This window comes from Indicator indicator, chromosome 20 (assembly GCF_027791375.1).
Source record: "Indicator indicator isolate 239-I01 chromosome 20, UM_Iind_1.1, whole genome shotgun sequence".
NCBI classification, from domain to species: Eukaryota; Metazoa; Chordata; class Aves; order Piciformes; family Indicatoridae; genus Indicator; species Indicator indicator.
In genome coordinates, this window is record NC_072029.1 from 5,580,813 (window position 1) to 5,595,049 (window position 14,237).

The 14,237-nt window shown below is 45.9% G+C and overlaps 1 protein-coding gene across 2 annotated transcripts in view; it reads right to left on the reverse strand.

Moving 5' to 3' along the window:
- NEBL (nebulette) overlaps positions 1 to 9,072 on the reverse strand; it is a 299,135-nt gene extending 290,063 nt beyond the window's left edge. Inside the window, exons 1-2 of one of the 2 annotated variants that reach the window (XM_054390030.1) lie at positions 8,989 to 9,072; positions 7,919 to 8,013 (exon numbers count right to left, since the gene is read on the reverse strand). In XM_054390030.1, coding sequence (XP_054246005.1) covers positions 7,919 to 8,013; positions 8,989 to 9,057 — 164 coding nt within the window. In that variant the 5' untranslated portion in view covers positions 9,058 to 9,072. The remainder of the gene's footprint in view (positions 1 to 7,918; positions 8,014 to 8,988) is intronic. The other variant, XM_054390029.1, reaches the window with a different exon arrangement.
- Positions 9,073 to 14,237: the final 5,165 nt, after the last annotated feature.

Here is a 14,237-nt window from a genome sequence, read left to right on the forward strand (position 1 = left end):
GAAGGTCACCTCAGACGCTTCTCCTCTCCAGACCAAACAGCCCCAACTCTTCTGTCTGTGCTCATAGCAGAGGTTCTCTAGCCCTCTGCTCATCCTCATTCCCACAGCACCAAGCCACAGAAAAGTGTTTTTCCTTTACTTGTAGCTGTCCCTCATATTTTAAGCAGAGTTTGCATATATATGCATAATGATTACACTCTTGTCACAATTTTCTTTGCTTTCTTACACAGAACTTAGCACTTGATCTAGCACTCCATGAAGAGGCAGAGAAGAGAAAGTGCTTCACTCATTCTGCTGGCTACAGAAGGAAAGGCTGCACCAGACTATGGATGTACACACTGCTCTAAATACCCTTCCAGGCCTCCAGCTCTCAACCTGGGTGATGAAATGGAGATCACACTTATTTAATTTGCCATGTGCTTACAGGCTCTCTGGTGGGAGGGTTGATAGGTTGGTAGGAGGGGGCTGTAAGTACGGTAGAGAACAAAATTAGAATATAAAATGAACTTGACAAATTGAAGAAACAGCCCTGGGAGAAAATGGGAGATGTAGTTCGATGGGAACCAAGTGGAAGATTCTGTGCTGAGCCAAGAACAATTAACTGCTCAGATAATGGAGGGTAACAACTGCTGATGCTGCAGCTCTGCGTAGAAAAAGAAAACTCACAACAATCTGAATATGACTTAACAATAGTTTGGGGGTTGCAATTAAACAAAAAGAAAGACAGAAAAAGAGGGAAGGGGAAAGGAGGGAGGAAGGGAGGAAGGGAGGAAGGGAGGAAGGGAGGAAGGGAGGAAGGGAGGAAGGGAGGAAGGGAGGAAGGGAGGAAGGGAGGAAGGGAGGAAGGGAGGAAGGGAGGAAGGGAGGAAGGGAGGAAGGGAGGAAGGATAAATTGCAGACATTGACTTAGGATAGAATACCTAAGAGCTATATAGGCACACTTGGTGTTTTCCCAACTCTGGTAATGCTCCACTGGGCACTGCAATTCAAAGAGTATATGCATATACATATATATATATATGTATGGACCCTTTGGAGATAACAGAAGGTAGAGAAACAAGAATTAGCAACAAAGATCATTGCTGAGGGAAGAGTGAGAGCTGCTTTGTTTAAAGAAAAGATTGCTGAGGGGAGTCATGATAACTGTTTTCAAATAATGGAGTCCACACTTCTGGGATGCTGACCAAGAAATTATGAACTTAAATGACATAGGTGTATTTGGGTCTGCCTTGAGACCCTTAGCAGTTGTTTTTCTAGTAGTTCTGTTGCATTACTCATTTTCATAGCATACCCTAAAAGAAGAAAGTCTTCAATACACAAATAATAAAGTGATATAAGTACAAATCCTTGCCTTCTAAGCAGGTTTCCATGGGATTTTCTAAGCTGTTTCTTTTTACAAGGATGAGCATTTGGGGTTGACCAACCTAAGAGCTTACTTCTGATCAAATCTAATGAACAGAAACAGTTGAAAAGCCCAAAAGAAGTGAAAAAAAAACAAGTAATTGGCTGTAAAGTTAACCATGCCATAAACAATCTTCCTCCTTACCCTAAACTCAGGGTTATCCCTTTACACTAAAGAAGTTGTTCAGAACAGCTGAAAATGGAGAATTAAACAAAAAATCTGCTCACTCTGGGCACTCTTTGTTGCAACTTTTAAAAGGGACACCATGATATTCCAGAAAGATTATTATGGCTGCCACCCCCCTACTCTTCCTATTTCTTCCTGCCACTTTCCTACTCTCTTTATTTCTTCCTGCCACAGTCAAACAGAGAAATAATCACCTGCTGAAATCAATACTGAAAACCCAAGGTAATGCTAGCTATTTTTAGTAGGAACAATACCATCACATTCCTAGTCACCTTCTAGAAGTTTTCTAACTGGTAGAAAGAAAATCCCCTCATGTTTCACAGCTAAAGCCAAACTTCTGTGCAGAAGTTCACCTTTCACAGAATCACAGAACGGTAGGAGTCAGAGAGACCTCTGGAGACCATCAAGTCAGGTTCACACAGAAACACATTCAGATGAGTCTTGTATGTCTCCAGAGACAGAGACTCCACCACCTGTCTGGGCAGCCTGTTCCAGTGCTTCACCACCCTTAAAGAAGTTCCTCCTCATGTTTAGATGGAACATCTTCTGTTCAAATTTCAGGACAAAGGATTCCATTTAATGATTACATTCATCCACTGATTACAAGCACCTATTTCCATGTCCCAGCCCATCTGACCATCCAGAAAGTTATGCCACATTGTTACAACTTCCAAGGTGGGACAAAATAACTGTGGTGGTTTTCATCCTTCCCCCTGTATGTTGTAAAGTTTGGGTACACCAGCAGACTGAAACTGTAGTTGAGTTCTAACAACAACGTCACAACATTTCGAAGGTTATGTATTTCCTACTGGCACAAGTTAAAGAGAAATTAAATCTAGAGAAAAGAAAGGGCTGGTGACTTTCCCTTCATGTCAATAATCCACACCAAGACTGATGACAGTAGATTTAGATGCTGAAGTTATGCAATCATTCCATATGGTGATTGTCATAAATAAAAACTTGAATGGAGCTACCCTGCAGGCAGGCGACCAGCGATGCTTTAGATAGGAAATATTTCAGAAGCATTTGTGCCAATAGTGAGGTTGTTTCACAGTATCACAGTACATTAGAGGTTGGAAGGGACCTGTAGAGATCATCCAGTCCAACCCCCCTGCCAAACCAGGATCACTTAGGGTAGTCTGCACAGGAATGCATCCAGGTGGGTTTGAAAAGTCTCCAGAGATGGAGACTTTACAACCTCTCTGGGCAGCCTGTTCCAGTGCTCTGTCAGCCTCACTGTAAAGAAGTTTCTGCTCATGTTGAGGTGAAATCTTCTATGTTCAAGCTTGAACTTCTTGTTCCTTGTCTTATTAGTGCACACCACCAAAAAAGAGCTTGGCCCCCTCCACTTGACCCCCACCCCTCTGATATTTATAGACATTGTTTGCCTTTGACTAGAGGGTATACCAGGTCTGCAGAAGCTTAAACTATTATGCTTTGCAGAAATTAAACACTCCATCTCTGCTGGATTTGCTCACACATGCAGGAAGCCTGTTTGCCTCAGCAAGTGTAGCTAATGCAGAGAGAACATTCCAAAAATATGTGTTTCAGCTTCTGCACTTTGCATAAAAAGTAGTCTTGTGTTTTGGTCTAGTGAATCTGCCAGGGGAAAAAAAAAAAAAAAGAAGTATTTATATGGATATTGGTAAGAATAAGTTACCATATAATCACCCTGCATGATTCCATCACTTAACAAGCTTGAGAACTAGTACACAGATGGTTAGTTGCCAAAATATCATTCCCGTCCTTGCATCATCTTGGGCATCATCTTTGCAGCTGGGAAGAATCAGCTCTGAGTTGGCAAACACAACAACAACAAAAACAGCAACTTTGTTTCTTATCATTTCCACATAAACAAGTACTTAGTAATCTCTGTCTGCAGGTATTAAAGTGGAATAGGGGTTCAGATCTGTGTTAGAGCTACCTAAATGGGGCAAACCATCAGATTACCTAAGCTATGTTAGATGTCTTTTTATTATGTCTGTGCACATTCAGAGAGGCAAAGAATGGTCCATTCCCCTGTTCAAGCTGCCAAACTGGACTGCGAGTCAGCTGTTAGTCCCATCAACAACAGTACCTGAAGGGAGACTACATGAAAGCTGGGGAGGGACTTTTTGCAAGGGCAGATTCAGACTGGATATTGGGAAGAAATTCTTTCCAGTGAGGGTGGTGAGACACTGGAACAGGTTGCCCAGGGAGGCTGTGGATATCCCCTCCCTGGAAGTGTTCAAAGACAGATTGGATGAGGCCTTGAGCCACCTGGGCTGGTGGAAGGTGTCCCTGCCCATGGCAGGGCAGTTGCAACTAGATGATCTTTAAGGTCCCTTCCAAGCTAAACCGTTCTGTAATGATTCTATGATAATTTGACAAATCAGGCATCTCTCTGGCAATTTGATATGTCTAAAGTCAGACAGCAAGAAAAGGCAAGACAAATGCTGTTAATGCAAACATAGCAGTCTTCCTATGCTGAGGATCTACAAGCTTCAAACTGCTGTATATGAAGCCTTTCAGATGAAACATGGATGCAAGTAAAATGAGAATCACAGTTCCATAAGTCATGAGAGTACTGTGCTTCTCAGAGGTCCCAGTTGAGATAAAAGTGATGTATTTTCAGGAGTACAAAACAGGCAGAGATAAACTCTCCTGACTCAGACAGCTGGCAAGTTATGTAAATAACAAAACTACCATTCTCTGAAAGCAGGTTAGAGCCAGGTAGGGGTTGGTCTCTTCTCCCTAGGAACAAGTGACAGAACAAGAGGAAATGGCCTCAAGTTGCATCAGGGGTGGTTTATGTTGGAGATTAGAAGCAACTTCTTCCCTGAAAGGGTTCTCAACCATTTGAACAGGCTCCTCAGGGAGGTGGCTGAATCCCCATCCTTGAAAGTGTTTCAAAGAGGGAGAGATGTGGTGCTGCGGGACATGGGTTAGTACCAGCCTTGAGAATAGTTAGACTCAATGATCTTAAAGGATTTTACAACCAAAATGATTCTGTGAGTCTAAAAAGAGAGAGAGGAAAAAGTTGTATAATCTTCAGTAAGAGAACTGAAAGGGCTAAAGCAGACAAGGGTACTTCATGACAACTGTGATACAAAGATCCTGCTTTTCAAAGCCATATTGCACACAGACACACGCAAACAAAGTTTTCCCTCTGACCCAGCTGCAAAAATCTTTCATCAATCTACAATTTAGGAAAGCAGCCTCAGAAGGGCAACATTAGACAGCTCAGGTTCTTGGCCTGTAGCAGTTCTGCTCTCAGTAGCCCAGTCATTGCTTTTGCTCTCAATGTATCCATATGACAAGGATCGTATGCAAACATTTAGCCTGAAACCTGACAAGTTGCCACACAAAAAACTTGCCCTTAAGAAAATACCAGTACCCTGAACTTACAAATATTTCTGCTCTTTTCTAATGGCCACTGAATTAAAGCATTTCACAACTGATTCCTGCTAGGTTCACCAGTTGCTGTCAATTCATCTGCCTTTCCTCCACCAAACAGCAGTTTGAACACTCACAAATCAGTATCTTTTTCTTATATCAACTGAAACAGGATTGTGTTATACAGTTGAAGTAACTTCTGATCTTTGCCAGTAATGCAGCAAAAAATATTCATTTCAGCACTTGAAAAATAAATAAATAGATATATGGATAATAGATAGATGGATGGATAGATGGATGGATGGATGGATAGATGAATGCATAGATGGATGGAGAGATGGATGGATAGATGGATGGATGGATGGATGGATAGATGGATGGATAGATGGATGGATAGATGGATGGATAGATGGATGGATAGATGGATGGATAGATAGATGGATAGAAGAGTAGAATATCTTGAATTCAAAGCTCAAAATATACTCAAATGCATGCTCTAACCTGTAAACAGACAGATAAATTCCTGAGGATCCATGTTTTTTCTCCTTGTCCTTGCAAAAAACTAGCTATGCCTTCCAGACCTATTAAAAAACCTCATGGTCTTGCTCGCTCTCTCAAATTATATCTCCACTTATGTCTATAGATCAGTCTCATTGATGCATGGCCTCAATAAACAGTCTAACAGTCGCTGCTCTTTGTCAAGCGCTTGTAGGTGTTTGCATGATTAAGTTTACATTCTCCTCGGCACAGATTTCTTGATCAAGCAATATTTCACTTAGAAATGGACTTGGCCCTCCTTAAGGAACACTGGATAAAACACATCGCAGGTGGAAACACCATCATGCCATCTCCTTTGCAAATACAAGAGATGCAAGAGTACTGTGTCAAAAATATAATTTCATTCAACTGTACTTTCAAAAGACAGTCTTGCATAAACATCTTATCCCTCCTTTGAAGCATATTCATTTCTTGAGGCCACAGAGCACACCTTGATTTTCCCTTTGTAGTTCCACAAAACACTTGAAATTATTTAGATTACGTTTCTCTCAAAAACCCAAATCCACAACCACCAAAGTTTGCCCAAAATTAAGAACAAAATACATATTCCTGATATTAGACATCCAATTTTTGTCTCTTTATTAGGAGCAGAAACCCATTCTTTTATAGATTTCTTCCTGTTTCGTCTATCAGGTTTGAGGGACATTCCAGAGATTATTCTTTTTTCAAGGATCTTCTATTACAAAGCTCATTAAAGCAACTACTAGGAGGAACAGCACTGAATGGCACATGACACATCCATAATCCTTATTCCCCCTCACCCATAAACACAAGGACAGACCATGCTGATGAAAAACTCTTACAAGAGAAGTTAAATACATACAGCATAGAAACACTGAGCAAGAGCACGGAGAAGACTTTGTAACCAGTGTTATTAAGTGCAAGTAAGTATCTGACTACACAGATCAAGAAACCACCTGAAATTTAACCCGAAAAAGAGTAAGCAGAAGGCACCAAAGCATTACCAGAGGTTTAATCACTGTAAAGGATATCAGCCTGCACTTACACTTCAAGCAGGGTGCCACAAGCAGAGTCTCATCATGGGCAAATAACCTCTAGGTTAGTTTTGATTGTGTGCCAGCATGAATCTCCCTTCCTACAGAGCTTTCTTTCCAGCACCTAAGCCTGATAAGCAACCACACTTTGTGACGGGAGATCTAATGTCACCCCCCAGACACTGCAGAGCACTTTAAGGAAAGCTAGAAATGTATGTGTGTGACTCCATCTGTTCCTACAGCAATCTGAGTACAACTGTGCACACTGAAACAGGTGTTTCAAGTTTTGGCAGCCCAGCAGTTTTGAGAACAAACCTGGTATTTTAGACAGGCACTGGCTGGCTTCAATTTTAGCCTGCAAGAAATGAGCAGATGCTGTTGAACTATTCTGTGAGGGCCAGCCACAAACTGTCTACCTCAACATGAAACAAATGTTTTAAGATGAGCAGGTTTCTGAAAAGAAAATTACAATGTGGCTACAGTTTCCACGCTCTATCTCTTTAAAACATGTATTTTCAGCAGGTAAGGGTGAAAATAATAACAATATATATGAAAAATATAGAGCACAAGATCAAATTTGCTTCCAAATTCTTTTGAGACATCTTTCTAACAAAGCATGTTAGACATTTCTCTAAAGATTAAAACAGACTGCAATGCACTTAACAAATCTTTGGAGCACAGTACAAAGAACAACAAACACCTTTTTTCTTCTACATGTATCAAAATGCTCTTCTGCAGCATTTGCAAGCCAAACATCAAAGCACTCTTCAGAATCCACACAACAACAAAATCTAAAAGTAGAATAAAACATGATTATACTCTACAGCCAAAGGCAATCTATTTTCTCTGTCACAATCTCAGAGGGAAGCAAAATACAAAAGACCATGAAGCACCAGAAGCAGTGATTTTGTAAATATCTAGTTCAGTAATCTGAGATAGGGGAAAAACATAATTTCAAAATTAAGCTGTCAGGACCTCTAACAGGATACTGTCTCACACAACTGAGAAGCACTTTGCTTCTTTTCTTATTGCAAAATGCTGGTCAGGTCCCTAACCCGGATTTCAGAGAGCTGCAATAATGGAGAGCTGTAACCCAGGAGAGGCCAGTAACGAACCTAAGAGGAGTCAGCACTAGATCCTATGCTTTCTGGGAGGAAAGGACCTGCATCCTGAGATCTGATCTTAAAGCACTGCCTAACCCCATCATCATCAATATTTCCATCATCTATCACCTCAATGCACATAGCACACACCGTCCAAAAAGACACTGAACTGTTCCAGCCCACGGTGCTACCTCTCTGGATGAAGTTTTTAGGGCAGCACAGCACCTATCTGACGATGCCCAGGGCCAGGCTCTCCTTTCATGTGCATTTCTGCAAGGCTTGACATTCACAATACTTACGCATTGCAATAAGGTTTCTTTTCATATCCTTTGTAGTTATTCATGTTCAGAGCCATTTTGCAAACTTCACAGTGGAAACATCCTTTGTGCCAGTACTGTAAAGAAACATAAAGGAGTTACTTTTTGATACTGATGTTTTAAAAGCTATTTTAGGCTACAGTAAATGTAAAGATACGGCTACAGGACAATATTTCCGGCCATGTACTTAGAGATTTCTGCAAACTACATCAAAAGAATTACTTTCCCATGAAACCGAAGAAACACTCCCAGAAACATAAATTCTCTGCTGAGGTGGATGTCAAGACCTCCACACTCTGACCTTGCCAGGGTTATTTTAAAGGTAACTGAAGCAGGAGTTTGTCATTGTGCCTTCTTACAGCAAACGACCCCGGCTTGCTAAGAATGGCACACTATGAGAAGAAAAGCAGCACCTAACGCGCCCGCTGGCTTTTCGGTTGGCTGAACAGCCACCCAAATTAGCACAGAATTCGGGATTTTCCTCCGGTAGCTCCTGCCTCCTCGCCTCTCCGGGACCGCTCGTTTGGCGCATCCGTCACAGCCCCCTCCTTCGTATTTACGGAGATAACCAACATCACCGGGGACACCCCGACGGACCGGGCAGTCGCCGCCCCGGCCACCGTCCTCGCCCAGGCGGCCATGGCGTGAGGGGCAGCCAAAACCGCCCCCGGTCCGGGAGGCACCAACTACAACCGGGTGAGGGCTGCTGCCAACTTCAGCCCTCAGGGAGCCGGGGTGGGAAGGGGGCCGCGGGGCCCACCGCCAATCCTAGTCGCCGTCACTCCGCGGGCTGGCACGGCAGGGACTCCCCGGTCCGCCGCGGTCGCCGCTCGCTCTGCGCCAGCGCGCTGACACGGCGGCTTTCGCCCAGCGGTGGCGATGCCGGCTCCGCGGCTGCCCCCGAGGCGTTGCGTTTGCCACCTGCCAACTCGCCCTCCACCGCCGCCGGCCCGGCCCGGCCCTGCCCGCCCCGCCGGAGCTGCGGCGAGAGCGGAGCCGGGCGGGCACGCTTGGAAGGTGCGGTCCGCGCCCGCCCGCCCGCGCCCCAGCACCTTGTCCAGGCAGTTGACTTTCTCGGTGGGATAGACCACTTTGCCACAGCGGGCGCACTGGGGGTTCATTTTGCTGCTCCTCTTGCGCGGCGGCTCCGGCGGCCGAGGCTGCTGCGAATCGGGATGGGCTGAACGGGAGCTGCGGGCGGCCGATCTACCATCCCCTGCCCTGCCGGGGACACCGGAGGTCCTCAGCGGCTGCCGGCGGGCGAGCAGGTCATCATCGGCGGCGGCTCAGGAGAAAGCGGGGCTTCAGCTGACTGCGGCTCGGCAGCATGTGTGAGTGGGCGGGCGGGGAGCCGCTGCCTGTCGCCCCCGCCCGCTCGCTCGCTCACCGCCCCGCCGCCGCCGCCACCACCTCCTCCGTGTGCCTGCGCGCTCGGCTCTGCGCGCCGCGGGCTGAGTGACTCACGCCGAGCTCCGCGCTGCAGCCGCAAGCCAAGCCAAGCCCACCTCACCAGCGCGGCGCGGCCCGCAGCGAGGGGAGGGAGGGAAGGAAGGAAGAGGGGAGGGAATTGAGGACGAGCCCCGCGCCGCAGCCACCCCCAGGGGGGCGAAAGGCAGTCTGGGCTGCGCGCCGCGCCGCCGCCCTGAAGCACGGAGGAACGGGAGGGGATGGGGAGGCTGCACCGAGCGGCGGCCGCCTCCCGGGCGCACTTGCCCGCGGCCCGTCGAGCAGTGTTGGCCCCTTGTGCCGGTGGGAGAGAGAAGGAGAGGGACCGAGGAAGCCGCGGCGTTGCCGGGGCCGCGGGCGAGCTCGGCCGTGCCCGATGTTAGGCCCCAGGCCTGGCCATGGCACCTGCCGGGGAGCGGCGGTCGGGAGCCGCAGCCGCATGGGGGTTTCAATCGGTGCCTGGCAGCGGGCTACGGGAGGTCTGTCCGTGCCCCCCGCTCTGTGTCCGGAGGGTGTTTAGCCTCGCTACCGCTGCCTTTCCGGGACTGATGCTCTGCCAGGCACACTAGCGGTCCCCGGGGCCACCACATCGCAGCCGGAATGGTGAATCCAGCTCCTTAGAGAAGGCTCTTCCTGGTTTTCACTTCCCCATCAGTGCTGTGGGAAGGCTACAGCCAGAAGCCTGCATTTTTCCTGAGCTGCGGACTTGTTTAACCACCTGGGACAAAAAGGGCTCTGAGGGACACGCTGAGACCCGCACAGAGCAGCCCTCCCTGAGGGCTGGCAGAGTGCAGCTCTGTGAAGCACGCAGCAAGGTCAGATTCTGCACATACTTGGGCGTTATTAAGTAATCAGAATGCAATCAGCTACACTGGGATACTCGGCTCGGATTCTTCCCTAGCAACGCAACTTTAATGTGCTGCCTGGTTAAAGGCGTGGGGAGAAACAGTCATTTTCATGGAAATTAATAATATATGTGATTAAATGAGAAATACCTAATCAGGTTTTAAATATTACATGACAGAAGTTGCAGAGCTGCTTCTGGCCTCTTCTAGACATAAACATCTGGCACCCGATGAAGCTCCTAATGCTGAGGTGCTGGCTGTGCAGTGGGAAACGGGGAAGCAGATCTGCAGGCAGTTTGTAAGTGCTTAGTGCTGGCTTTAGCTGCCTGGGTGAGTGAGGAGCAAATGGACAAACTGCTGACCAGCTCTGCAGGCTGGGCCACTGCAGGGCCACAAATCCTGAGTCAGATAGATTTTGACTGTTGTTGGTAACCAAATTAGCTTGGATCTGGAATTTAAGGTTTGTCTTCTCACTGTTCATCACTGACACTAGCATAATTTTTCACAAGTCCTTGGAAACCAGGACTTGGCTTCAGTCTGAGGTTTCCTAGAGACAAATAGGTGCATACACACCCAGCAGTGCCAGTGCAGTGCCTCTCCTCCTGCCCCTGTGCTGTAGAGATTGCCTTACACTTCTTGTTGAATGGTCAGACTGATGGTAAACTATGGCTTTTATTCAAAGAACCCTGAATGCTAGGCATCAGACTACGTGGTAAAGAAAACCTGAACACAGGATAACTCAAATGTTTTCTGCAGGAACTGTTATGTGCTGATCTATCTATGATCAGGACAAGAGCTCCAGGATGGAGGAAGCAGCCTCAAGTTGCACCAGGGGAGGTTTATGTTGGAGATTAGAAGAAAACTTCTTCACTGAAAGAGTTCTCAACCACTGGAACAGGCTCCCCAGGAAGGTGGCTGAATCTAATCCCTGGAGATGTTTCAAAGAGACATGTGGTGCTGAGGGACATGGTTTAGCACCAGATTTGGTAGGGTTACATAATGATTGGACTCAATGACCTTAAAGCTCTTTTCCAACCAAAACCATTCTGTGATCACAGCTGAGCTGAATTAGGCCCAGCACATAGGAAAGCAATCTCCATTCTGCAAAGGCTGCAGAGTGTAGAGGAGTAGCAAGTCTGTTGTAGGAATCAGGGTGGAGACTCAGCTAAATTAATGGCACATAGAGGGTGGTGAATGTTACTTGCATGGAGAAAAATAAAAGCAGATAAATTTTCAAAAGCCTTTCTTACCTAATTCTTTTTTAGCTTAAGTTCAACCTGATGGCTTATGGGTGAAACATCTAGAGGCATACAGCTCACCTAAACCACTCATACAAGATCCTTGAGATGGAGGCTTCATTCCCGGAAGTTCCTGAGCGCTAAAACCACGTTCAGAGCCTTCTCCTCAATGTAAAGGCAAAAATTATTTGGATAGTAGTCTCAATGCTGCAATGAAATCCCCCACCTTGTAGGGAAACAAATATCAGCACTACAAATTGGAATAGTCAAGCACCACCTGAGTATTTTGGCAGTTTAAAAGCATTTGAATATTAATCAGCATTTCAGGATCCTTTTATTAAATGTGATTGGTTTTCTCCACAAGGGAGAGAAATGGTGTCTGAAACACCACCTTCATTTCCACAGCACAGACCTCTTTCCACAGCAGCCACAATTCTTTTTTTTTTTCCCATAGTGTTACTGTAATGACAAGCAGGTTCTTTTGCTCTGTACAAACCAGTGGGAGAGAAAAATTTGCTTCATCCATGCTTGTGAGAAAGCAGTGAAATGTTACTCATCAGTAACCTTGTTTCTGAGCAATGATGCAGTAGTGAAGTCCAGTAAAGCAAAACACGGCCACCCAGCTATGCCCCTGGCTGAGAGGGTGTGAGACAAAGGCCAAAAAGCACAGAAGGGCTTCAGAAGACCTTGGGCACTGGAGACCTTGCACTCTAGCTAAGGAGCTGTTGCCACAAGAATGGACACTGTAGTAGCTGGTGGACCTCCAGGTCATCTAGGTTAGATGATTGAAAAGTGAGCTTTGTTGGATTTTAAAAACCTTTAAAAGTCCCTTCCAGCCTAAAGCATTCCATGATGTGGTTCAGCAATCCCTGCAACTAGTGATCCAAGTGAGTCAGACCTTCTGGGGCAACAGTGTCACAGCATCAGAGGTGTTCAAGGCCGGGTCGGATGAGGACCTTGAGCAGCCTGGTCTGGTGGAAGGTGTCCCTGCCTATGGCTGGGGGGTTGGAACTAGATGATCTTTAAGGTCCCTTCCAACCCAAACCATTCTATGCATCTGTGGATCTATTATAACAGGGTAAAATAATGGTTACTACAGCTCCAGTTTCTGTGGGGCAGCACCATTACCAACTGCATGGGTTTGTTTTTTTTTTTTTTTTTTCATTTGAGAGGAAAACTTTTCATGCTCTTCTCAGTTCGTTTGGATAATAAACAGGGAAATGTTTGCTTCAGGGAAAAAAAATTAAAACTGTGCTAGTATCTTTCACATGTTGAATTTTACCTGGGACAGGAAAGTTTCCAAACACTGTCAAGCTGCGAAGTTACTTTGTGTTACTGAAATTAACTTGGAAGCGTCTTCAAAGAGACAAGCCCTGCAGGCTTGTTTCTGTGGTCATGGAGATTTCTAGTTTAAATGTAGCTCTTCTGAAAGGTTCTTGGTGACTTTCCTCAGCTCCCTTTCTCATGAAATAGGTTTTTTATAACCCATATCTTGTAGCTGTGGTTAAGACCTGTTGGAGCCATCAGGTGAGCTTCTAAACATATGTTAAGGGTTAGGGCTGGGCCAGCCACTGCCAAATGCTCTCAATCAGCCTCTATGCCTTCCCAGAGGGAAGAGAAAGGCAATAAAGGAGAGACACTGGTGGGCTGGGAAAGAAAAATAAAACAACTTTAAAGAAAATAATAACATGAAATAGATACAAACCAATGCCAACCCCCTGATGGCAATTAGTCACCTTCACTGCTGATGCTGTGGCAGAAATCCCAGGCTGGGACTTCTGCCACAGCAAATGGGCAGAATGTGGCAAGTGGGAAACAGATTCAGGAGCTGGATTGTGGAACTAGATTCAGGAACTCAGGGATCAGGATGAAAGGCAGAACAGGCAAAGTCGTCCTTGGATGCTATCTATTGAAAAAGAGAGTGAAGAAGAAGAAAAAGTTGACCCTGGTGACCCTTCAGCTTTATACCAAACACAATGTCCATGGGATGGAATCCCTTGGTGGTCAGTCAAGGGTCACCTGAACCATCTCCTCCTCCCTGCAGGTGCAGCCTTTTCCTCTGCACCCCCACAAGATGCAGCAGTGCCCTTGGTCTGCACCCCATCCCTTGGTACCACCCAGAGCCATTGAGCATTGTCAGTGCTGGCAGCAGCCACTGAACATGGCCTGAGCTGCAGAGCGTGCAGCTGCTGAGCAGGGACTCAGCAGGAAACAGATAGCACTGACCAGAATTGATTCCATTCTAGCTCAGACCAGGACAGCACAGCAAGGAAGCAATAGCAGCTCACCATTTCCCAGGTCATACATAAAATCTGTTTGATATATTTTGCTCTCAAATCTTCAGTCTGTTTTTCACCCAAATTTCAACAAATGGAGCCTGCTCACAATCTTCTGGATGCATAGAGCCCTGCTGGACAAAACAGGAGTTCATGACAGCGTAGTGAGCTCTCTTTCACAGCAAAAAATGTGGTAAAGAAAGCTTTATGATGAGCCCTGGAGCAGGCTTCCCAGAGAGGTTGTGGAGCCTTCTTCTCTGGAGACTTTCTGGATGTGTTCCTGTGCAACCTGATCTAAGTGAACCTGCTTTAGGAAAGGGTTTGGACTAGATGATCCCTGGAGGTCCCTTCCAACCCCCACCACACTGTGATTCTGTGATTTTCTTTCACTTAGATACACATTCAATTAATACAATTTGTGAAGAAAAAAAAAAAACAAAAAAAAAAAAAAACTGGCTGTGGTGTGCCTTGATGAACAGCTGATGCCTCACTTGCA